At 44.4% G+C, this 24,073-nt stretch overlaps 1 protein-coding gene across 2 annotated transcripts in view; it reads left to right on the top strand.

Moving 5' to 3' along the window:
- ARHGAP26 (Rho GTPase activating protein 26) overlaps positions 1 to 24,073 on the top strand; it is a 324,880-nt gene that overhangs the window by 91,345 nt on the left and 209,462 nt on the right. For both annotated transcript variants that reach the window (XM_032769159.2, XM_032769157.2), the window contains exons 4-9: positions 1,206 to 1,277; positions 5,588 to 5,689; positions 9,595 to 9,705; positions 12,434 to 12,538; positions 16,859 to 16,988; positions 18,734 to 18,834. In XM_032769159.2, coding sequence (XP_032625050.1) covers positions 1,206 to 1,277; positions 5,588 to 5,689; positions 9,595 to 9,705; positions 12,434 to 12,538; positions 16,859 to 16,988; positions 18,734 to 18,834 — 621 coding nt within the window. The remainder of the gene's footprint in view (positions 1 to 1,205; positions 1,278 to 5,587; positions 5,690 to 9,594; positions 9,706 to 12,433; positions 12,539 to 16,858; positions 16,989 to 18,733; positions 18,835 to 24,073) is intronic.

Here is a 24,073-nt window from a genome sequence, read left to right as displayed (position 1 = left end):
GCTCGTGGCATGAAACAGGCCGACCCAGAGTCCCTTCACCAGGTCTGGGCAACTTTCAAATGGGTATTAGGTTCTCTTACGGATGCAGTGTGACTCCTCCTGACATATGTACCAGAGGGAGAAGGGGCTGGCTGCATTACTTCTATAGGGGTGGGGTGCAAAACAGTTCTGTAAGTCCCTCTTGCCTGTTTTGGCCACGAGCCACTGTATAGCTAAGTAGCTAGGATTACTGGGTTTTATGCTTGAAAGAATGGGAATATTTATTCTCAGGGACTGAGCTTGGCAGCATGCCGGGGGGCAGCAAGTCACAATGAGTTGTGACTCAATCTAACAGGCCTCACATTGACAGAACACAGGCCAAATTATTCTTTTCAGGCTGTTGGTACATTTTTGCTTTCACTCTTGAGTGCGGTGTGTCTGCTGCTGTCAAGTGCAGAAGCTGCTTTAGGTTAAAATACAATGTGCTTTCCTCCTCCCAGCAGGGCGATAACCTGTGGGTTTTCTGTTTTGGGAAGGAAATTGGGTCCTCTCTTGTATCTGCAGATTTTCCACCTGGCTGGCTTTATGCTATAAAGAACGTTAACCACTTTCATTTTCACATTTGGTGTGTTTAAACTGAGTAACACTGGTGCTTGCAAGATGTGCCCTGGTATGCACTGCCACAATGGGGAACATCCAGGTCGCTCCTGGATTTCTAGACAATGGGAGATGTAGATTGGCTGGGAGTGTGGGCGGGCAGCTTTCTCTAAAAGAATTTGAGGTCACAAGTGTTGCTTGGTGGATGAATTAGGGTTTTGGGGTTTGTGGACTCCGGCTTTGCTACTGAGCATATACTTGACGATGAAATGACTTTGCTCCATATGACAGACAAATTATCTCCTCCTCTGTGTGCCTCAGTTTATCCATTTGTGAAGCAGGGTGATGACCCTGTTTCTCACAGGGGAGTTAATATTTGCAAAGTGTTTTGAGATCCTCTGATCAAAGACACAGTGGTTCTTCGTTTTGTTTTGTTCTTTAGATGTTGGACGGGTTTAAACCACTTTGCATTGAAATGTGAATTCTGCCTTGTATAAATGCATAGGAAGGGAAGATCACTGCCCTGAAGATCTTAACCCTAAATTGGACAGATACAAAGCGGTTAACCAAGCGTGTGTGAGTAGACAATGGTGAAGAGATGATGATAATCTGTGCCTTTATCTCATCAGATTGAGAATGCTGGTGAGGTCCTGATCACTCCACTGGAGAAATTCCGCAAGGAGCAAATTGGTGCTGCTAAGGTAGGTCAGCTGTGCTTCCATGCGCAGTGAATTGACTGGAATATCTGCACGTACTCAGAACTAGAAAGGCCTGAAAAGGATAAAAATATAGTGAACACTTTCCCTAGTCGTCCCCCCCCCACTCCCCCCCAAAATGAAACATGATTGAAATGTGCACAACCACAAGCAGTTCAGTTTGAGAGAGCCAGGGGAGTTGTACATGCAGACTGGTACCATCTACTGGACACAAGGTCGTCACCCATGGGAGGGAAGCACTTCCAAAAGTTTTACACCTTCTATTTAAATTCTTATCTGAACATCTCTGCTGTGGCAGTGGGGCCATTCAGACTTCTAGCCCTGTTTTATGGTCCTTTGGTGTGTCTGACTCTATCTGAAAGCAGGTGGGATAGGATGAGGATCAAGTGCACACAAAGTTAAGCAAACTTTTTTTTTTAATTCGAACCTCAAGCAAAGTTTGCATTACTTTAGATGAAGTTCTCAACTGATTTTTTTTTTCTTCCAGATCGATTCCCCACATCCCATATGTATAACTGGAATGGTTTCAGTTTTGTCCAGGTCTGTTCTCCCATCCCTACTGTGGAACCAGAATATATTCAGTTTTAATTTAGAAGAGCTTTGCTAAATAGAGCAAATCTCAGATAGATGACAACTGAACCAGTCTCTCTCATGGCTGCTACTGAAGCACGCGCCATGGTTTTTGCCTCTTTTCTGTCTTTTCACTGAAATTAAAATTGCAGCTTCCTCTTTCGTCTGCTGCTCTCCTGTTACTATAACAACCTGTTTCTGCCTGCAGGAAACATAAGCTAATGGTGTATGAGCTTCATTATCTGTATTCAGTAGCATTTAGGGCCCCAGCTAGATTAGAGTCCTGTTGTGAAAGTCACAGTGGCTTGGTCTAGTGTGGCAATTCCTATGCTGCGTTAGGGAGAAATCTGTAGCTGAAAAAAGATCCTTAAGAAATGGGCTGCTGTTAGTAGGTACCAGATACTATGGAGAAGGTTGTGCTCTCCCTCAGAGCAGTGCCTTAGCAGGGTGTCAGCTGTGGGTGCAAAGAAAGCAAAGTACCTGTGCAGTTCCAGACATTGTTAATCTCCATAGACCTTTGAAGGATCTGATTCATTGTGTTGTGATGGGCTGGCAGTTTATGTGCATTGCAGTTTTATGTTGGAGGTAGCAAGTGGACTATTTATCCCAAAGAGGGAAAGATGAAGGGCTGGAATATTCCACCAAAGTGTGTGTGTTGGCATTTAACCAGAATTGTAAAGCCTCCATAACTTCAGAAGTTTCCTCTGGGATCCTCTCAGTACCTGAGGTGGCCAGGACCTTGGGAAACACTCACAGTGCTGAGGGAGGAGATTCTGCTGCCTCCTGTATGGTAGGTGTGAATTCTGGTGCTGATGGCAAGAACAACTGGGATTGCTGGACTTGGTTCCTGACGGTATTTGCAATTAGTCCTTTTTTAGAACTGCGATTGGAGTAGTTGTCACCGCACAGATTTAAAAATATTACATTACCAGACTACTTAGAAAGGGCTCTAGAATTTGATGCCAATTTTTCTTAATCAGTTTCAGATTAGTGTGAGGCTTTTTTCCTTCTCCAAAGGGGAATAGATCCATGTGTGTGAGATGATGATGTCAGCTGGCGGGTATGGCAACAAAATGGCTTTGACTGGTAGATGTCAATAATATCCATGAGGAGGCACCTGCCTTGGTAGCGCTAGTTATTTTACTGTGCTCGTAGGAGAGAGCTTTGATTACAGTGCATTCTCTGTTACTGTTCTCACTGGAATTCCTGACCCATGTAGTGAATGCATTGTTTGTGTGAAATAACCTGCTGTATTTCCAGGTGCATTTGTGTTACTTCTAAGGTTTGAGTTTCGCAGACTATTTTCAAAATTGCAGATCCCACTAAAACCAGAAGAGAAAAATCCCTTTGCGCCCACTTACATCAGAGATGGATTTGGCTCCTGCTATTGACTGACTTTGTACTTCACTTCCTGGGGACAGTAAAGGAATTTGCAGTTTGTGACTTTCTGCACTGGCTTTGGCATATTTGTGGTTTTGCTGTCTGGGTAACCTTTCCCATCAGATGCTGGTGTGGAGGGAGGTGGAGAGTGAATTCTGCCATCCAGATGCCCTCAAAAGGGCTGTGAAGAATGTGTGTTTCTGAGGCTGTTTGAAAGTCCTACATCACCATGGTGAAGGCAGTGGAAGATGTAAATGAACCCATGAGAATGTTCAGAAGCTCAAATTAAGAGACTTTGAAAGCTTTAATTTCTGAGGTGAGCAGGCCCAAGGTGGTGGAAGGATATTTGGACAGAAATAACAGGTATGCTAGTATCATAGTAAGCTTGCAAAGATGCCCAGAATCAAACCTAAGTGCTGCTTAGCAGAATCCAACGATAAAGGAAACTGAGTGTCATGCAGCTTTGTTTTCTTGGCCTTTTGTATTGTCCTATGAGACGCCATCTTCTGTGCACTCAGGTGCTCTCAGGAATCTGCATCCGTGCCCCAGCCTCTCTGTAAAGAGGCCTTTCTAGTAGCGCAGCTGTTGAAGAATAACTTTGGCAAAAAGCACGTTTTTGCTTTCATCTTCTATTGCCATTTCTTTTGTGGCTTGAGCTTGCCAGACACTGTCCTGTCCTTGGCTGCCCTCCTGGACAAAGCATCTTGGCAGGTCTCAAGTGAGCAAACGAGATCATGAAATCTTGATGACATTTACCCCTTCAAAATGCTGCTCTTTTGCTCACCTCGGGGTTCACACGTGGATGCAGGCGGCCTGTCATTTGGGTCAGCTTCTCTGAAGTGGAGGAATGGGGGTTCATGTGTGATGGTGGACGCTTTTGGACTGATCATGTGGCCTGGCTACTGCCCAGGATTCTGTCACCAAGCATGGCTGGCACATCCCCAGAGGGGTCACTGCTGTTATATAAACCAAGTGATTTGCTTGAGTAAAGTGCCTTGTCTATGCAGCTAATTAAAAGCAGGAGCACTTGGGTTTGTGGAGCTTCCCTCCTCCCACTTTTGTCCAGTTTGGCACCAACTGCAGCACGCCTTCTGTGGGCAAGGACCTCAGCTCGCAGTCAGTCTAATGTGGTCTTCAGAAGTCACTATTTTAAAACTTAGAATACATCAGTCTTCTCTGCTTAGTGCTCTCAGGCTTTCATGAGCCAGGGTCTAGTGGAGGGGATAAGTATGCCAAGGAAAGCCCTCTGAATGCACCTCTTTGATGCAAACGCTGCAGGTTCATTCCCAAATATAGTATGGAGATGGGGGGAGAAAGGGGAGGAGAGTGAGAGGAGGTGGATAAAGATTATGTTGAAGTGGCCATTTGAAGCTTCCAGTTCAGAGAATCTAACTGGTAGATCATCATGCTGAGGGACACATGCTGGGTTAAGGTGTCACTTTGGTGGGCAGGGTGTTGGGCGCAAGGAGTGTGCTAGCATTCTTGGCAGTTGTGCAACCAATGACCTGCACTCGGTGCTGGAAATGTCTCTGGATCAACTCTGGGAACTGGTTATTTGATGAGCTTTGGGGTTTGCAAATGGGTAAAAAGTCTCACTTCCTAGGTCACAGATTTAAATCTGACTCTGTTTAGTAGTGGCTTAAATCCATTATATGATGGCTGCTCAGCAGCCAGTTTTGAAACAAAGTAGGGACCTGAGTCTATTTCATTGTGGCTTTAGGAAGTGGATCCGTGGCCACAATTAACTTGCACCCTTGTTGACATGACTGAATGCATCAGGTCCTGGGGAAAACTGGCCCAAGGGGAAAAAGTCACCTAGTCAGGAAGCTACTGTCAGGTTCTGTGTATATGTTATTTTCTTTCTGTATTGTAGCATGGTGAATGCCACTGTTCTTAGTTCTTTAGAAGCACTCCATTATTCCCCCCCTTTAGTTTTCATAGACACATGTTGGTTAAAATTCCTTTGATCTGATAGTGTTACACTGGAACTAATGTTCCCTGTTGGAAATTGTTCATTCACATTCAGCTGACCACAGCAAGGCTGCTGGTGTGCTGAGACGACTGCCTATTGTGCTGACGAGCGTTGTCTAATGTTGTTTCCTTGCACTCACCTACCTGTCATCTCTTGTCTGGCACTTAGAGTGTAAGCTGTTTGGGGCAGGGACAATCTTTGTTCTGTGTTTGAGCACAATAGGGTCTTGGTCCATGACTTGGGCCCCTAGCTGCTGTGGTAATACCAGTAATATCACTGTCTTGGTGTTGGGGCCCCTAAGGAGTCAGTGTCATGTGACTGCTCTTGATAGTTTAATGTGACAGTTATTTAGTGATGTTTGTCTTTTTTGTAGGATGCCAAGAAGAAGTACGACAAGGAGACAGAGAAGTATTGTGGTGTCTTAGAAAAGCACTTAAACTTGTCTTCTAAGAAGAAAGAATCCCAACTTCAAGAGGTGAGAGCAAGCTCTGGTTTTCAACTTCTGGCATTCTCCTGAGTCAGATCCCGTCATGATCTCTATCTACAACAACGAGAACCCACTGCGTGGCTGTAAAATGGATATGTTCATGCTGATAGAGAATGACAGGGGTTTTCTCTCTGTTTTGGTAAAGTGAATCCAAGATACCACCAAAAAGACAATGACTAGGCGGAGAGAGAGACCGCCTGTGGTTAAAAGCACGGGATATCAGGAGACTAGAGTCTTACTCCTGTGTCTGCTACAGACATCCTGTATCAACTTGGCTAAGTTGCTTCCCTGCTTTGTGTCTCAATTTCCTAGCCCATAAAATGTGCCCATTAATACCTAATAAGCAGGAAAGGTTGTGAGCTTAATTTATTAATGTTTCAAAACTACGTAAAACCCCCTAATTCAGATGGAAGCGATCTAATTAACAACAATTTACTGTGCCAAACTCTAAGTAAGGGTGCATCTACACTGCAAAACCAACCAAATGACGACATCCAACCCCCACCCTCCCTCAGTGGATAGCCTCAGAGCCTAGGTCTACAGATTTGGGCTTGCAGGGCTCGTGCTATGGCTGTAAAAATAGCTGAGTGAATGTCCTGGCTTGGGCTGGGACTGAGCCTCTCTCTTCCCCCCCGCCCCTTCAAGGTAGACATACCCAAAGTCACTTCTGTGAACTTCAGTGATCCCTGAGCTGGCCTAGGGTCTGTTTTTTGATCTGCCCAGGACATTATCCATTGATTGACCTTTGAGAATGACTTCTGGGAAAGAGATCTTGGCCGAAGCTTGTACGTTTTTTGTGGCAGGGACTGTCTTTTTATTTTGTGTTTGTATAACATCTAGCACAATGGGGTCCTAGTCCATGACTGGAGCTGCTAGGCAATATGATAATACAACTAATAAATAATAATTACTTGCCTTTCTAAAATCAACCAAACCACTCCCCCCACGTAAATCCCCATAATTATCCACCTTTGTCTCCTGATTCACATAACTGTATAAGCCAGTTGTATGTCCTTATTCATCTGTCCCTGCTGGATAGCACAGATAGTCAGTTGGTTATTGATTATTTATAATACAGCAGAGCCCTCAGGTCTCAGTAGTGGTTGTGGCTTGTTGATTAGGGTCCCATTGTATTAAGCTGCTAAATATTATGATCTTGTTGCTCCTTGATCACCGTTTTACTTTAAGCATTCAAAGTACTGCATGTTCAGTGCTGTGCTGTACTGGAGTGGGAGGATTCTATTTTAGAAAGGGGAGGGAACATAGTGGCAAGGAACGCGTTGTGCCATTTAAAATAAGTGTTTCTTGAGTATTAAGGTACCTTTCTCCAAGGAAAAGCCTAATAATGTCAGTAGCTACTGTACTGGTATTGCTCCAGTGTAACTGCAGTAAAGAGCTGTAGAGCATATCAAGGTAGCAGCATTGAATACCAGTGCCATCTGGTGGAGATTTTTTATGTTAAACTTCGGTTTGGGGGCCTATTGCCAAGCGGAGAATACTTAGTTAGCATAGGCCCGGGCTTTCAGACTTGCTTGCATAAAAGTAAGGCACCTCATTCCATGATCAGGCACCCAAGTAAAAGGCCTGATTTTCACAGGTATGCAGCACCCACAGCTCCCATTGATTCCAAGAAAGTTCATACAGAAGGAGTTATGTAAGCTGAGCCTCTCTGAAAGTCATGGCCTTAAATTGGAATGGGGCATCTAACTCTAGGCCTCCAAGTTTGAAAATGCTGGCTTTGGTTCTTCATGGCATATAAAAGTGGTACAACTTATGTTCATAGCTTGTAAATTGGGATTCCAGAGAGGGGAGGTCAGCCAGAGGAATGACAGATACATGCTGGAAAATATGCAAGTGGCGGTAACTTTAGAAGAGGGTGTACTGTACCTTATTGGCACTGTATAGCTGCATTGTAGGGCCCTGCCCTATTAAGAGACAGTAGTTCATGTGTGGGAAACCCTTCACTTTGTACCAACTTCCTCTTACTGCCGATACATCTAGGTGAGTGAAATATCTACATGTACAATGGTTATAGTAAAGGGAAGGGGGAAAGAACGTGCGAATTCTCTGTTGCTCTACCGTTCTGGCTGTTGAACAATTTAAACAGCACAGAAAGTCTGATTTGCCATTTAATTGCTGGCAAGTCCAATATACTGCGTCATGTTTTCTGATTTTCAGAGCTGACTTTGCTAAATACCTTCGTGTCTGCATTATGGACACACATGACAAATGTTACAGGTTGGTCATGGTGGAAATAACCCATTTCATGGTTTTCTAACAGATTAATAGGGATAAGTTCATATTAAAAAGGAAGTAATTACCAACAATGGTCTTCAAAAGTAAAAGCAGCCGCCTGTTAGGCTCTGTATTGGGCACAGTGTATGGTATGTCCCCCTAGGGTAGATTGCTCTTATCAAATTACCCTGGTGCTGACTTCTCAGCAGTCTTGCTGTGGCCAATGTCTGTGCAAGGTACTATTAGTCTGGAAAGTTATACCTGTATAATTATGTTGGGTAAGGCTGTGGGTATTTTTAATTGATGTCATTAATCTGATACAACCTCTAGTGTGGACTGAACTATACCAGTGTAGACAAGGCGATAGAAAACAGCCTTGCACTGAGTGGGGATGGACTAGGTATCTAACAGGCCTTGCTTGCTATTCACTTCTTGAATTCTCTGAAAGCCTGTTTTGTAATTGCGGTGGGGGGCACAGCAAAGGCAAAGGAAACAATGGAGTAAATAAAGGGGCTGCAATGTGTTTATTTAGTGTAATAATCCTTATACTTTGTAAAGCAAGAGATAATTAGAATAAGGCCTGGAATCAGGATTCCTAGCTCTGCTACTGGTTTTCTGAGGACCCCGGGCAAGTTATTTAGAGTCTGAATCCCTCCTCTCCCCCAGTTTCTAGCACCTACATTTGATTTCAGTGGGAACTGTGGTGCTTAGAAACACACCTGAAAAACAGTCCATAGCCTCTCTGACCTCCAGGTCCCCATCTGTAAAATGGGGGCAGTAGTCTTTAACTACTTCGCAACGTGGTGATTGTGAGATTTGAAGTGCTATGCAGTCCTTAAACGAGTTATGACAGAGAAGGGGTACATCTGATTACAAAGTTACTGAGTCATTTTATTTTTATTTGCATGTCACCATGGTTTGGGAACTGACCATATCCAGCTTTGATCGTTGGGAAGAACTGAATCCATAGTCACAAAGGAGAAAGAGGTCAACAGGTTTCTAGGAGCAGAGGTCTGAAGGCCACCATAATTCCTCCCCATATTAAAAAAAGGGATAGTGTCTCACATAAGAGTGATGTAGTTCCACCCTGGCACGTACGTGTGTGTCTGGATGCACCATCACGGTGGCTAAGGATGGTCGCTAGCCATGTTCTCTTGGGCTTTGGAGTCAAACCATCCTCAAAGAACAATGCGCTTTCCTTGTGCTGGTTCGTCAAAGCTAGAACTCAGTGGCCTTCATGGTGAGGTGCAAGATGTATACTAAGCTATCTGAGTATTTATTTGACTATGGAATATTACTGGAGGGACTCTTATCATGGGTTTGCTGGTTGGGGCAGAGAAGCTGGGGATGCTGCTTTGTACTTCATAGTCTTCATGTATTTATTGCTTTTACTGTATGTTGTCCACCTGGCAGTCATGGACATAAGAACACAAAAATAATTAAATACATAATTTTCAGATGAAGAAAGCGTCTTCATGCGAACTAGGTTTGTATGTAATCTCTCTGCCATCTGCTTAGCCCTGCTTTGGTATCTGGTACTAAATTTATGTTCTGTATGGACACGTTCTTATTAGGCCCAGATATCTTGTGATCCTGAAGCTAAATGTTCAGTCAGTAGTTATACTGTATCTCATCTCTAATTCCCATGGTGCTCACAGGCAGACAGCCAGGTGGACCTGGTTCGACAGCATTTTTATGAAGTCTCCCTTGAGTATGTCTTCAAGGTGCAAGAAGTCCAGGAGAGGAAGATGTTTGAATTTGTGGAACCTGTAAGTAAACATTCAAAATTTCTTAGCCCGCTGAATGTTGCTGGCCACTAAATTACTTTACAGTATAGAAGGTCTGTCTGAGGCACTGATAATATGAAACAGTTTCTCTTTTGTTTTGATGCAAGGCCTGGTATCTCTGCTATTCTAGAGCCATCTGACAAACAGCAACTTCAATAACCCAAGTATGAAGCGTGTGTTCTAGTGGGTGGAACATTAACCAACCACTTCAGGTGGCTGGAACATTAACGCTTAATATGCTTATCAAGAGACAGAGAGAGGAGAAGAATGCAGGGGTGGGGATGGCCCTCTTGGAAATTCCAGGTGAAAATTGTCAACAGGTTCCAGCTGTCAGCTAAGTTTAAGAACAGAACATTAGGTAGCCTGAGCTACTGGTTGTCTGTAGAAACGAGTGGAGACCAGCTAGATTTGCAAGCTGATGGAATAACTCTGCAGAGTCCACACATTTTAATCAGCAAGGTCTCTTCCTTAAGGGATAGAACTGAGGACAGGTAAGTGAAATAAGTTCTAAGCAGGAAGAAAAAGGGGGTAACTCCCCCAGCTGACTTCATCTCAGACCCTGAACTCTGGTTGTAGAGACCAACCTTTCCATTGTCCTTGCAGGAAGGCTTGGGTACCCATTGTGCAAGAGCATAGGCTAGTGGAGATAGAGTTATTAGCTTCATGTTCACTAGGCACAAAACTCTGATGGGTTCTACAAGAATTTCCACGAGGGTGAAGTCTTACGGACGAGAGGCTCATTATTAGACAGTGGTCAACTGGTGAATGAAAATTCTGAACCAGGTTTTATCTGTTAAGGGGAAAATAAAAGCCAATAATAACAGTAGCATCTGAGATTAATGGAGTCTTAGAGAGAGAAGAAGAGAAAAATAGGATTAAAGAAATGATACAAGAATAAAAATTAAGTAGAAGAGTCTTACCTCTGCATGTGCTCAGGTGTTATGCCTGGTGAAGCACCTCTGAGGGATTTGATAAAACCCTATTTCAGTCCTTTTAAGAGAAGAATAAACCAAAGTGAAAAGAAGGTACGACCTTAGCACCAGCTGCTTATTGCCTGGTGTACTCTGACAAGGCATGACTTCACTTCTCAATAAAGTGATGGGTGAACTATTCAAGGATATGCAGGATTTTTGCTAGACAAGTGGAAGACCTAGTTATCAGAAAAGCTCAGCTTAATATTCTACAGGAGTTGTCTAGACAGACGCCTGCTTTGTTCTGTACAATAAGGCAAGTTAGTGAAGCACAGAGGAGTCTTCTGTGAGCATTGGATTTTTGGACATTGGACTTGGAACAGCAGAGTAAATTGAGCCTAAAAAAGAAGGGTGGTTTAGTTAGATACTCACCTACGTGGTCAAAAAGTTCATTGTTTGGGGATCCCAGTGGAACTGGTTCTGGGCAAAACCCAAGATGCTAGTACTTTGGTTCATATATTATCAGCTATCAGTGAATTCAGGAAATCTCGTGGAATGAAGGAATGATGGCCTGCTGGATGCTGAACTGGGTCAGTCTCCAGTTCAGCATTGAGTTTTGGCACTTTTTTGTGCCTCTGTTTTCCATCAGTAAAATGGGGCAATACTTATTAACCTCTTCTGGATGTTGAGATAAAATCCACTAATGGTTGTGAGGCACTTGGATGTTGCAGTGATGAAGGCCATATGTCCCTATAAAACCCTATTTCAGTCCTAGGTAAAAAGGAAAAAAGTTTTTTTTTCATAATACTGAATCACTCACGCACCCCCAGTCTGGGATTCAGCCAGAAGTGCAGAGGTTCACAGGAAAGAACAATAAATCACAGCACATTTTTGAGAACTTCCTCTTTGGTTTAGAGGTTGCTATGTAGATTGAGGTTGGTTTGTAAGCCGAATTGGTTCAACCAGTCCTCATGTTAATCCATTTCCTGAAAGGGAAAATGAGCTGTTTTGAGGCAGAGTTGGGAAACGAAGCCAAATCCCGTGTGGAAGTAGGACACACAAGTTAATACTATAGAAGGTATTGATTGTAAAGGGGCAATATTAATTAACATTGTTGTGTTCAATGAATGTAGCCTGTGTAAGAGATTCTGGGGAATAGGGAGGAATCTCTCTCTCTCTCTCTCTGATTTCCAGGGATCAGTTTCATAGTATCTTCCCTTTGTTTGTTATAATGGTGTGACAGAGGGAGAGCTGGAGAATGGAGAAATGTGTGCACTGGCTTTCAGGGGGTCATTTCATACAGTTGCTATATTTTGGACTTCAACTGGTGTTAGGGTGGTTTAGGCTGCATTTTGCTGTCGTCTTGAATGTTGCTTCAACAGGATCTTGTACCCCCTGATGGCTTTTGTGCACCTTCCAGCCAGCATCTCCTGTCCCTATCCACTACTGAAGAGAGAAAATGGAGGTTACACCCCTAGAACTTCCCTCAGGCTCATCTGAGTCTTCACTCTCTTCTTCCCTCATCTCCATTGCTTATTTTTCCCCACCATACAAGAACTCCTAAATGATTCAATTCTGTACGTGGTCCTATCAAAGTGTAGAGGGAGATTTTTTCCCCCCCAAAGGCACCAATAGGAAATAAATGTCCAACTTCCACTGACTGTTAACTAATTTACCAGTTCCCATTTATACCTTTAAAAATCTGCCCCTCTAAAACATTGATCCATTCAATGACATCTTCGGCATCAGTCGATTTGAAAAAGGTGGTAGTCTCTATTGATGAATATGGTTCTTTGCAGCTGCTGGCGTTCCTGCAAGGGCTCTTCACATTCTACCATCATGGCTATGAACTCGCAAAGGACTTCAGCGACTTCAAGACAGAGCTGACAATCAGTATACAGAATGTAAGTATATGCAAAGGAGACAGTCTGTATGTGAATGTGTGTGACTGTCTTGCACAGAGAATTAACATTTTCCCTATATATAATTAGTTTTCCTGTATACTACTCAAGAGTAGGCTTTATAGCATAATTGCAAGCAAATGCTTTCTTTTTTTGTGTGTGTGTAGATGACACAACAGTAAATGCATGACCCAAATAACAATTTATTCCCCTGGGCATGGCAAGTGTAGAAAGCCAGACATCCTCAGGAAGACTTGGCAAGCAGACAGCAGTCTTTAAGTGCACCACACTTTTAGCAAGTGTTTCAAAGACTTGTTTGTCTTAAGAATTGCAAACACCCCCCTTCCCATCTCCCACCCCCTGCTTTTTTTTGGTCAGTGACAGACATTGGGATTTCTATAGCTGAGAGAACTTGCACAGCTCCCTCCCCTGACAGGCATGTGGTTAATATCCAACAGGTGGACTTGTGCCTGTGTTTGGGAGATCAAATGTGTGTTGCTTGCTTACCTTTTTTATTAGGATTGCTGTTTTTCTCCAGAGGATGCAAATTTGCTGAATTCTCTGAAACAAAGCCATCAGAAAACTCACAAAGAAAATCACACACCTCAGTGCTTGTTCTCCCCTCCCATCCCCCCCAAAATTAAAAATACAGCTCTGTGAAACCACTTGATGAAGAACAGCAGTTTGTTGATGTGTCTTGCCTACCGTTGTGTGCTGCTTCCATTTTCAGCAGAGACTGCAGTAACTGGGGCCCCTGGTGTTCTGCCACTTACCAGCCTGGGCCCCTGAATGCTAATTTACAAAAATGAATAGAATTCTTTCGTATACCTGTCAAACTGAGGTGTGCTGGGTGATCCTTCTAGCACAGCCACAGTGCTCAGTGGTGGTGTGCAAGAGATCAGATTTGATTTCCAGCCTCCTAGTCAGGGATGGGCACGGGGAGCAGAGGAGACAACAGAGTCCTTCATTAAAACAACATCCCAGAACTGTTTCAAACTCCTGCCTCTCTGTCTGCCCAAAATGCCATAGTAACATTGTTGTATTTTGGACCAATTCTGTACAATACTATAGCCTGTGTATATATTACACGCACGCAGACACACAGTGGTAAAAACCTTAAGATTGCAAAACTGGGGAAATGCCAGAATTCATATCACCTGTGCCAGTCCTCGTTCTCCCCCCGTGTCATGTCTGTTCCTCTGGTCCCAGTTTCCCTCCTCTCCCTGGCTCCTTATCCAAGCTACTTGCCCCATATCTTTGTCTTACTCTTGTTCCTTCTGCGTTCAGTTCAGGCAGCTTCCTCCTCCATGTTGCCTGGGCTGAGCAGAGCACAGACAGGCCACCTGCTCTCTGTTCCAGTACCCAGAGCTGGGTCTGGCACAGTCTACAGAGGCTACAGCTGAAATTACAGGGAAAAACCTGCTCAGCCCCAGTCTAGAGCTTGTACACAGAGGATGGGATCTTTAGGGAATTAAGCTGAAGCTCTAGCAAGTCTCTACTGAGGGTATGTCTACGCTACGGGATTACTCCGATTTTACAGAAACCGGTTTTGTAAAACAGATTGTATAAAGTCGAGTGCACGCGGCCACACTAAGCACATTAATTCAGCAGTGTCCATCCATGTACCGAGGCTAGCGTCGATTTCCGGAGTGTTGCACTGTGGGTAGCTATCCCGTAGCTATCCCATAGTTCCCGCAGTCTCCCCCGTCCGTTGGAATTCTGGGTTGAGATCCCAATACAAAACAGTGTTGCGCGTGATTCTGGGTAAATGTCTTCACTCAATCCTTCCTCCGGGAAAGCAATGGCAGAAAATCATTTCGCGTCCTTTTTTCCTGGATTGCCCTGGCAGATGCCATAGCATGGCAACCATGGAGCCCATTTTGCCTTGTCACTGTCACATATGTGTACTGGATGCTGCTGACAGACGCGGTACTGCAGTGCTACACAGCAGCATTCATATTAGATTTCAAGGTAGCAGAGACGGTTACTCCCTATGCAGGTATAGCCATTGTAAAATTGGTGATGATAATGTGTTATCAGTCATTGACCGTCTGCAATTGAAATTTGAGGGGTGGTTATCATTTTTTGTACTGTCTGCTACTGCCATGGGTGCATCTGAGTGATTTTGAGATGGGGAGGGGCCTGTGTAATTCCTGGTCATTCGCTTACTTATGTTTTTCGTCTAAAAGATCGTCCTACTAGATGGGGCAAGTGACTAGAGAACCAAGAGCACAGCACTCCGTGATCAGAGCTCCAGAGATCCACGCAATGAGGATAGCTGCATTGCATTACTAGGGAGTCGACATGCAACAACCCCACCCGTTGCTTCCTCCTTCAAACTCATAGGGCTACCCGTGGCGTGGTCCCCCTCATTTGTTGTGATGAAGTAATAAAGAATGCGAATAAGAAAAACCACTGAGTTTTTTAGTGAGATAAAAATGAGGGGCGGCACCTCCAGCTGCATGATAGTCCAGCAAGACAAATCTTTCTTTAGACGTGAAAAGGGGGCGGGAGCTGATGAGCTCAGCTCCATAATTTTGTAGGACGTTACCAACCATATATTTATTATTGGGTGACTGGGAGTCACTTCCCATTTTTACCGGCACCCCAGCAACCTCACCGAGGCCAGCCAGAGCCACTCACGGGCTGATGATGAAGACGATATCAGTCATTTTGCACCATCTTGCCACTGGAAGGGGAATGCTGTGTTCAGTGCTGAAACAGCAACCCCCATCTCAGCACATGCAGTAACATAGGGTGACATTGAAAAAAAGGCGAGAAATGATTTTTCCCCTTTTTCTTTAGGAGTGGGAGGGGGAAGGAATGTAAATTGACGACAATATACCCTGAACACCCGGGAAAATGTTTTGACCTTCAGGGAAGCTAACCAAGAATGCAAATGCTTTCGGACTGCGGGGACTGTGGGATAGCTGAAGTCTCAGTCCCTCTCCCTCCGCTCACTGAGAGATAATTTGCTTCTTGGCTTCCATTACGCTTGTCCACGCAGTACTCGATTGATCTGAGTAGCTTGTTAATAGCCTGAGATTTAAATGCTTTGGCTTCGTCTTCTGTAAACGGAGCTCTGATAGAACCGATTTGTCTCCCCATACAGCTATCAGATCCAGTATCTCCCGTACGGCCCATGCTGGAGCTCTTTTTGGATTTGGGACTGCATGGCCACCTGTGCTGATCAGAGCTCCACGCTAGGCAAACAGGAAATGAAATTCAAAAGTTTGCAGGGCTTTTCCTGTCTACTTGGCCAGTGCATCCGAGTTCAGATCGCTTTCCAGAGCGGTCACAGTGGTGCACTGTGGGATACCGCCCGGAGGCCAATACCATTGAATTGCGGCCACACTAATCCTAATCCAACATGGCAATACTGATTTCAGCGCTACTTCCCTCATCGGGGAGGAGTACAGAAATCGGTTTAAAGAGCTCTTTATATCGATATAAAGGGCCTCGTTGTGTGGACAGGTACAGGGTTAATTAGGTTTAATGCTGCTAAATTCGGTTTAAACGCGTAGTGTAGACCAGACCTCACATGTGCAAACTGTTTGTGTTTTTTTCTTTGTTTGTTTGTTTGTTTGTTTGTTTGTTTGTTTTAAAGGCTTATAACTTGGCCAAGTCTGAGTGATTTTCCTCAGGAATGGCAAAAGGCACATCGCTGACACAAAAGCAACTCCCCCTCCCAAATTACCAGCCCTTACTCCAAAGCAGAGGGACACTATAACATTTTAAAAGAAAATGTCAGGATTTAGCATGGGTAAAATGTACTTTTCCTCTTGCCTTGTTCTCAGAAATGACCAAATAATTTTTGCTGAAATTTTCCAACAACATTCAGCCTGAGGCAGATATGTGGCATGGAAAATTTGTCAAACTTTAACTGTTGGGCTGAAAGTTACAAGTAACTGAAAACAGGGTGTTAAAATAGGAATTGTTGAGTAGCCTGAGTAGTTAGCAGCGCTGCCAGCCCCAATCATAACTATTAACATTAAAAACTATGAGATGAGGGAACAGAGACCCCAAGTAAGCCAAGCATATGCTTATATCCACTCATATTTGGCAAAGTGTTTAAATAGAAACTTGAGTCCCGATGAAGTCAATGGGACATAAACATGAGCTTTGGTATTTTGCTGAATAGGGATGGACTTCTGAACCAGAGTTGGAGTAGTTGTGAGGGCTCCCACCTAGATTACAGGAGGGCAAAGAAATATACCAGATAAAGTTAGCCACGGTTCCCTGGTAGTCTCTATGTAGCACTGTGTGTATTGAAAGCTCTGGGGAAATGTGGATAATGGAAAATATATTTTTCAAAAATTATAGACAAGAAATCGTTTTGAAGGAACCCGGTCGGAGGTTGAGTCCTTGATGAAGAAGATGAAGGAGAATCCCGACGAGCACAGGAACATCAGCCCTTTCACAATGGAGGGCTATCTCTATGTCCAGGAGAAACGTAAGTGCTGTTGCCTTGAAGTTACTGAGCTACTCTCTGCTGCCACTCAGAGGAGACTAAAGTGCAGAGTGGGAGCACTGTCTCTGCAAAACATCATGGTCCATGTGAAATGACAAGAGGTGCAGGGGGATTGAGGGAAGAAATAAATCCTGTCAGTTCCTGAGTTGGATTTGAATGACAGGCTTAGGGTAGCCATTTATGCAGCCTTCTGCAGGAGCATCCCCACTGTCAGCAGGGCGGGCCCACATTCTGCAGTTCTGGGAAATTATCTCCAGCTCCTTCAGCTTTCCCCCAGAGTGACTCTGCATTGTGGTGCTGCAGGTATATCCCACAGTGTTCCATGGTTCATACCTCACAGTTCTCCTTTGACCTGCCTTTGGTTTTTTTTACGCCCAATGAGGTAGTCTGTTCCTGCTGAGCCTGTTAGCTCCTTGGCGTACTCTTTTCGCAGTCCCTGAAAAATGAATTGTGCGCAGTACCAACCAGAATAGGTGGGGGCTATCGCTACAGCACTTTGGCTATGTAGCTTTGAAATTCCCCGAGTCTGGCATGTAATTCGAAGCCTGTCTCAGCAAATTGTCTTACCACCAAGGATGGATAGAAGTAGAGGTCTTGGCACTAGAGAAGATACTGCATTGAGCAACCCTACCCTGGTAGGGGGAGGGACTAGAATCCAGCTACTAGGAGCCTGATCCAAGGGTTAGGAAAGACTCTGAAACGATCTACTGATTCAGTTCTATCTTTCATTTCTGTGAAGAGGAAGGATGGTCCAGTGGTTAATCTATAACACGGGACTAAGGAGACTGCTTCAGTTCTCTGCTCCACTCCCTGTGTGGCCTTGGGCAAGTCATTTGCCCACTCTGTGGCTCAGTTTCCCATGTAAAATAGGGATAACAGCAGTGCCCTACCTCATGGAGGTGTGTGAGGGTAAATACATTACAGACTATGAAGTGCTCTGATGCTATGGTGATGTGGGCAGATAAGTACATAGATAGAATTCCCTGGTTTCCTAATTGGTGATAGCTCAGGCAAAAGTGGGAAAACAGTTAGTAGAGTATCTTCCTTAAGATTGAGAAACTTGTCTGCAAAAGGGTCTGGAGTTTGTGCAGTGGGGTAAAAGAAGAACGAGAACCTCACTAAATGCCCTTCTTCGCCTGGTAAGGAGAGTGAGTAAATGCTACATTCTAGAAATAATCTGAAATGACATGGAGGCCGATGATCGTGGGGAGATCCAGCATAGCAGACTGAGGAGTAATTTGCTCAAGTGAAACTGCTGAAACCTCATTGCTTGGTACATTCCAAAACTGGATGGAGCCAAGCTTGGCGAATATACAGGAGTGACTAAAGGTGGACAAGATAAATGCTAATAGGTCTGTTCTATAGTTTTTCTGTAGCTAATTCTCTGATTATATCACGGCATATGAAACTAAAGCTAATTTAGCAAATTACCAGGTCTGTCCAGAGGAATCAGCCTGGTCCAATGGATGGGACACTGGGCTCGGAGCCTGGAGACTTGTATTCTATTCCTGACTCTGCCAGTGATTGAGTTAATTCTGGATCTCGCTTTCCCTTCCATGCAGTAGGGATTATCATGCTTTTACTCACTTTTGTAAAGTGCTTTTGAGAACTATAGATGCAAGAGTCTGTATCGTTTGTTTTAGGATGTTTAATTGTGGCTTTGGTAACAACTGCTTTGTAGACCATAGTTAATTGTTAGAAATCTCAAAACTTAAATTCCGTTGTAGGTCACTTTGGAACCTCCTGGGTGAAGCATTATTGCACGTATCAGAGGGAATCTAAACGAATCACTATGGTACCATTTGACCAGAAATCTGGAGGAAAAGGGGTGAGTGGAAATACGCCAAGTGCACTCATGCTAGGGTCACTCGAATGGTCATTTTGTGGGGAAGGGCTGGCGTGAGTCTTGCTCTTGGCCCAACAAAGGTTGGGTTGGGAATGCCTTGTGTCTGTCAACAACAAGCCCTTGAAACTGCCAAGACCTTGACACTGATGGATTTCATTGGTGGGTTCTATCCAGTCTTCTAATTCTGTTCTCTCCTCACTAACCTTCGCTAGAAACTCTTTTTTAACAGAATGACACAGTAAAGTGCTGACACCTATGTTTTCTCATCTTTTGAGAATGACACCCCCACTTTTTCCTGGGAGAGGACTTTTTGTTGGAAAGGCCACTGTTGCCTTTCAATCAGAAGCTTTCCCCATCCAGTGAGTACTCTAAGGAGTTGTTAACATCCACTCTCTCTGACACACCCACAGCACTAACTAATTAGTCACTGAGAGGATGGCTCAAAATATTAATGTGCAGATATTGCAAAGAGAACCTCAGGATGCTGATTTAAAGAGATGTAGATCACATCTCTGTGGGTACTAACAAGCTATGTAAAACCATCATGGTGGGGAAATAACATTGGCAGAGTAAACAATGTAATTCAGTAAAGGAGTAGCAACTCAGTAAGAGCATGTCTGCTTATGAAGCTAGTCAAGAATAAATCCATATGTGCAGACCCTAAAGGCTTGTCTACTTGGGGACACCCAGAAAAGTTAATCTGAATTAATTAAAGGAGAGAATTAAAAGTGGATTAGTTAAACTGCATTAAACCCCTGTGTGGACACTCTTAGAAATAAAGTGGCCTAAATTTGGTGTAGTGTAAAAACACAAGAATGTAACAATGGCCATACTTGGTCAGATCAATGGTCCATCTAGCTCAGTATCCTGTCTTCTGACAGTGGCCAGTGCCAGATACATTCTTCACTGTATGAATTTATATTTCTTTAACCAAGCAAAGCACCTACAGAGATCAGTCCCCTTTTTAAGGGTGACCTGACCACAATACTTTAGCTCCCCTACACTTCAGTAATGGCACAAATCTCCCCTGAGGCTAATGTATTGGCTGACTGGCATCCATAGCTCTTTATATACACTCCATCCCAGGTAGAATGGACTCTCTTCCATTGCTATCCAGTCTTTAGCATGACTCCTTGCTAGGGGATGTTCATTTCACTTAGCTCTTGTCCACACCAGATTATTTTTTTTTCCTGCTTTAACTGTACCAATATAAAGCACCTTTATACCAGTGTAACTGCATTGCATTAGAGCTTGTACCATAACTGTATCCATGAAAAACCACACCCCTAACTGACACAGTTATACCAGTATGACTCTGCCGTAACCATGGCCTGGTCTACACTACTCGTTTAAACCGATTTTAGCAGTGTTAAACCGATTTAACGCTGTACCCATCCTCACAACAAGGCCCTTTATCTCAATATAAAGGGCTCTTTAAATCGGTTTCTGTACTCCTCCCCAACGAGAGGAGTAGCGCTGAAATCGATATTGCCATATTGGATTAGAGTTAGTGTGGCCGCAAATCGAAGGTATTGGCCTCCAAGCAGTATCCCACAGTGCACCATTGTGACCGTTCTGGACAGCAATCCGAACTCGGATGCACTCGCCAGGTAAACAGGAAAAGCCCCGCGAACTTTTGAATTTCATTTCTCCTGTTTCCACGCGTGAGCTCCTGATGCAGCACGGGTGCCATAACAGTCCCAAATCCAAAAAGAGTTCCAGCAGGACCGTACGGGAGATACTAAATCCTAATCACTGTTAGGAGCACAAATCTGTCTAATCACAGCTCTGTTACAGAACGCACAAATGCCAAAGCATTTGAAAAAAATTCCTCCAGGCCCATGCAACAAAGCTCCACAGCACAAGTGCTGCGTGACAAGCAATAACCAGAAAGCCAAAGAAGCAACAGGATGCTCATGGAGGACGGAGGGGTACTGAAGACTCCATGCTATCCACAGTCATCCCCAGCAGTCTCTCTGAAAGTTTTGCATCTTGGCCCGAGTTCCCCAGTGTCCTGTAGGGCAGACATCACACAACATTGTTCCCGGCCCCGTGGTTCAAGGGTAATCATGCTCGCAATGACCCCCCCCCACTCTTGTGAAAGAAACGGGAAAAAAATCAATTTCTGACTTGTTTCAAATGCACCGATATCTACTGAAAGCTCTGGTAACACGCGAAATGCTGCGGCAGTGAACACAGTATCTCTCCCCTCCCCTCCCCTCCGTAGGTGCCCAGACAGACAACTGACTTGCTACCGTGTATCAACAGCCCTAGTGCTTCCCTGGCTGGTTCAGGGAGGTCTGCCGGGGCGCCTGGTAAAAATAGGAATGATCTCCCGGCATTCCCAGTAGATGTACATGACTGGCGAACTCGTCCTTTTTCATAGCACTGGGGCTGACTCCATCACCCCCCTCCCCGTCATTGTAAAGAACAAATTCTGTACTGCCAGTGGACTATCAATAGCAGCTGGACCCCCCCCCCACTTTTCTCTGTAACACAGTCCGTGTTTCATTATCCCTGCATTCTTATGACTGCACATCACAAGAGGCCGGGCGACTACTCGCCACGGCTACCTCCAGGATAGGTGGGGAGGAGGCACAAAGCAGTGGGTTCCTGCAGTGGACATCCAGAATGGCATCCAGCTCAATCATCTGCGGATCTGACACGGCAGCAGCTGTGCTCTCCTGATCTCTGATACACATGGTTTCCTCAGTAACTTGCCCCATATTCTACGCAGGTGGACTGACTCTATTTTAGAATCAATAAACGGAGGAATGAACGTGGGGGGTCCATTCGCCATTTTGTCTTGCACCCCAGCCGACCCAGCCAGGGGCACTCATACGAAACACAGCACAGATGACAAGAAGACAGATACCATCACATCATCGACTCTAATAGTGCAGCCAGACGGTACAGTAACAACTGATATAACCATCTCTGCGTAATGCAAGGCAAATGAATCGGCTGTTCAGCGCCTGCACGTATCACCTTTGCAGCGCAGCCAGTAACACAACGGTTGACAGTAAAAAAAAAAAAGAAGCTGAACGGGCTCCATGGCTCACTCTGCCAGGGCAGATCCAGGGAACCAAAGGGCATGAAGACCTGTCGCCGTTGCTTTCCCGGAGGAATGGAATCGACGGACGACATTTACCCAGAACCACCCGCGACAGTGATTTTTGCTCCATCAGGCACTGGGATCTCAACTCAGAATTCCAAGGGGGCGGGAGAGACTGCGGGAACTATGGGTTAGCTATGGAATAGCTACCCACAGTGCAACGCTCCAGAAATCGACGCTAGCCTCAGACCATGGACGCACACCGCCGAATTAATGTGCTTAGTGTGGCCGTGTGCACTCGACTTTATACAGTCTGTTTTACAAGACTGGTTTATGTACAATCAGAATAATCCTGTAGTGTAGACGTACCCCAATACTGTAATTTTTTAGAGGCCTTGCAAGTCTTCCCATACACTAAGGCATGCCAGGAATCTTTCTGAAGCTGACAACAGCAGCAGGCGGGAGATATGTGACCTTTCTTGATCAGCAGAGGGATCTCTGTTGTTGTAGGCTGTGGAGGCTCTGTCTGTCATCGGCCTGTTTTCAGTCTCTGGGGGAAACCACCTCAGGCTATGGCTGGAGCCAAATACTAATCAGTTTAAAATTGCTTTTTCTCCAAATGGCATTCTTTGAATACCACTTCCCTGGCAGCAGTGGGCAAATCCAGCTAACTTCAGGGAAATTACTTTAGGATTGGGGCACAAGCTAACTCTATTGATCCTCTTGGCAGAATCCTTGCAGTTAATGTGGAAAGTTCGTTAGAACAGGCTATTGGTGTCAATGTTATTCTAGTACCCTCATACATTTTCTGGAATGGTTGATGTTAGTGTTGTGATTGTCCAGCATGACGGGTCAGCGAAGCACAAAAAAACACAAAGTTTGCAAACTCAAAACTTTTTTTCATTTTTTTTTTTTAAATGGAACCATCGGTGTTTTTTTAAAAATTCACCAAGACTTCAAGAGCACACATCAGACAGAATCACTCAACAACTGAGAGCAAAGAATCCTGTCTAAATTCACATTGCATTAAAGAAACCTGTGCTATGTTTGTTGTGCTATGTATGCTATGTATTTGTGTTTGTTGTGCATATGTATGCTATGTTTGTTGTGACTACTCATACATGTCGTGGCAGTGTTACTGTAAAAATGATCTTTATCATGCCTCCACTGCATTTCCTCTTCTCTGCTGATAAATGTGTGCTCATTTTGCATGCATTTTATTCAGTGAGTTGATATATAGTTTTAATGTGTTATAGCTAAGGCTCTGTGACTGTCACGGAGGTCGCAGAAGTCATGGAGTCTGTGACTTTCCATGACTACTTCAGCAGCTGGTGCGGTTGACCTCGGGGACTGCCTGAGCAAAGGTCCTGGGGTGGCCCCCCGCAGATGGTGCAGCTGGCCCTCCTATCCCCCCAGCAGCACCCTGTCCTTCTACCCCCTCCCCCCCAAGACTTAGTTAGAGGTATTTATAAGTCATGGACAGGTCACAGGCTGTGACTTTTTGTGTATTACCCGTGTCCTTTCCATGACTCTTACTTAAAATACCCATGACTAAATCTTAGCCTTAATTCTAGTGTGTTTGTGGCCACTTTACAAGACAGGGTCTAATGTCCATGGACTGCAGGGTACATGGTTACTGTTACACAATAGAACTGAAATGATCATGCTCTATCAGCAGAGATACCTACCACTCCTTTAACTAAACACTGCAGCAGTTCTGATTCCATCCAGCAGAGAGCAGTGGTATACATGTGCTTGTGTATACACGCACATGCACACCCATTACACTTCGTATAACATCTAATAAAATGAATCCGGAAGATGGATGTGAGAAAAGGAGAATGGTACACTGGCTTTGGCATTTCTTTGCTGTTTAATATGCTTTTTGTAGGGTGCTTACCTGTCTCACTCAAAGATGGAAAATGCCACTGAAATGCAATCACCTGTGGGGTGAAGGATGACAGTACACTGTAAGGGAAAGGAAGGGTGACTTTGCTCAATAAGAGTGGGTCAGGCTCCCCTGCTTTACAAGAGCTATAGGGTATGTGGGACAGATACGACTCCTCTTTTTAACAATCTTATAAAAATGTTTTCTGACGGGAACCCACATGGAAAACTGTAGAATTAAATCTAACTACTCTGCAAGGATGGAGAGACAAATCAACT

Source organism: Chelonoidis abingdonii, chromosome 7 (assembly GCF_003597395.2).
Source record: "Chelonoidis abingdonii isolate Lonesome George chromosome 7, CheloAbing_2.0, whole genome shotgun sequence".
Classification (NCBI taxonomy): Eukaryota; Metazoa; Chordata; order Testudines; family Testudinidae; genus Chelonoidis; species Chelonoidis abingdonii.
The sequence above is the reverse complement of the archived record's forward strand: the minus strand, read 5'-3'. Positions and strand labels throughout refer to the sequence as shown.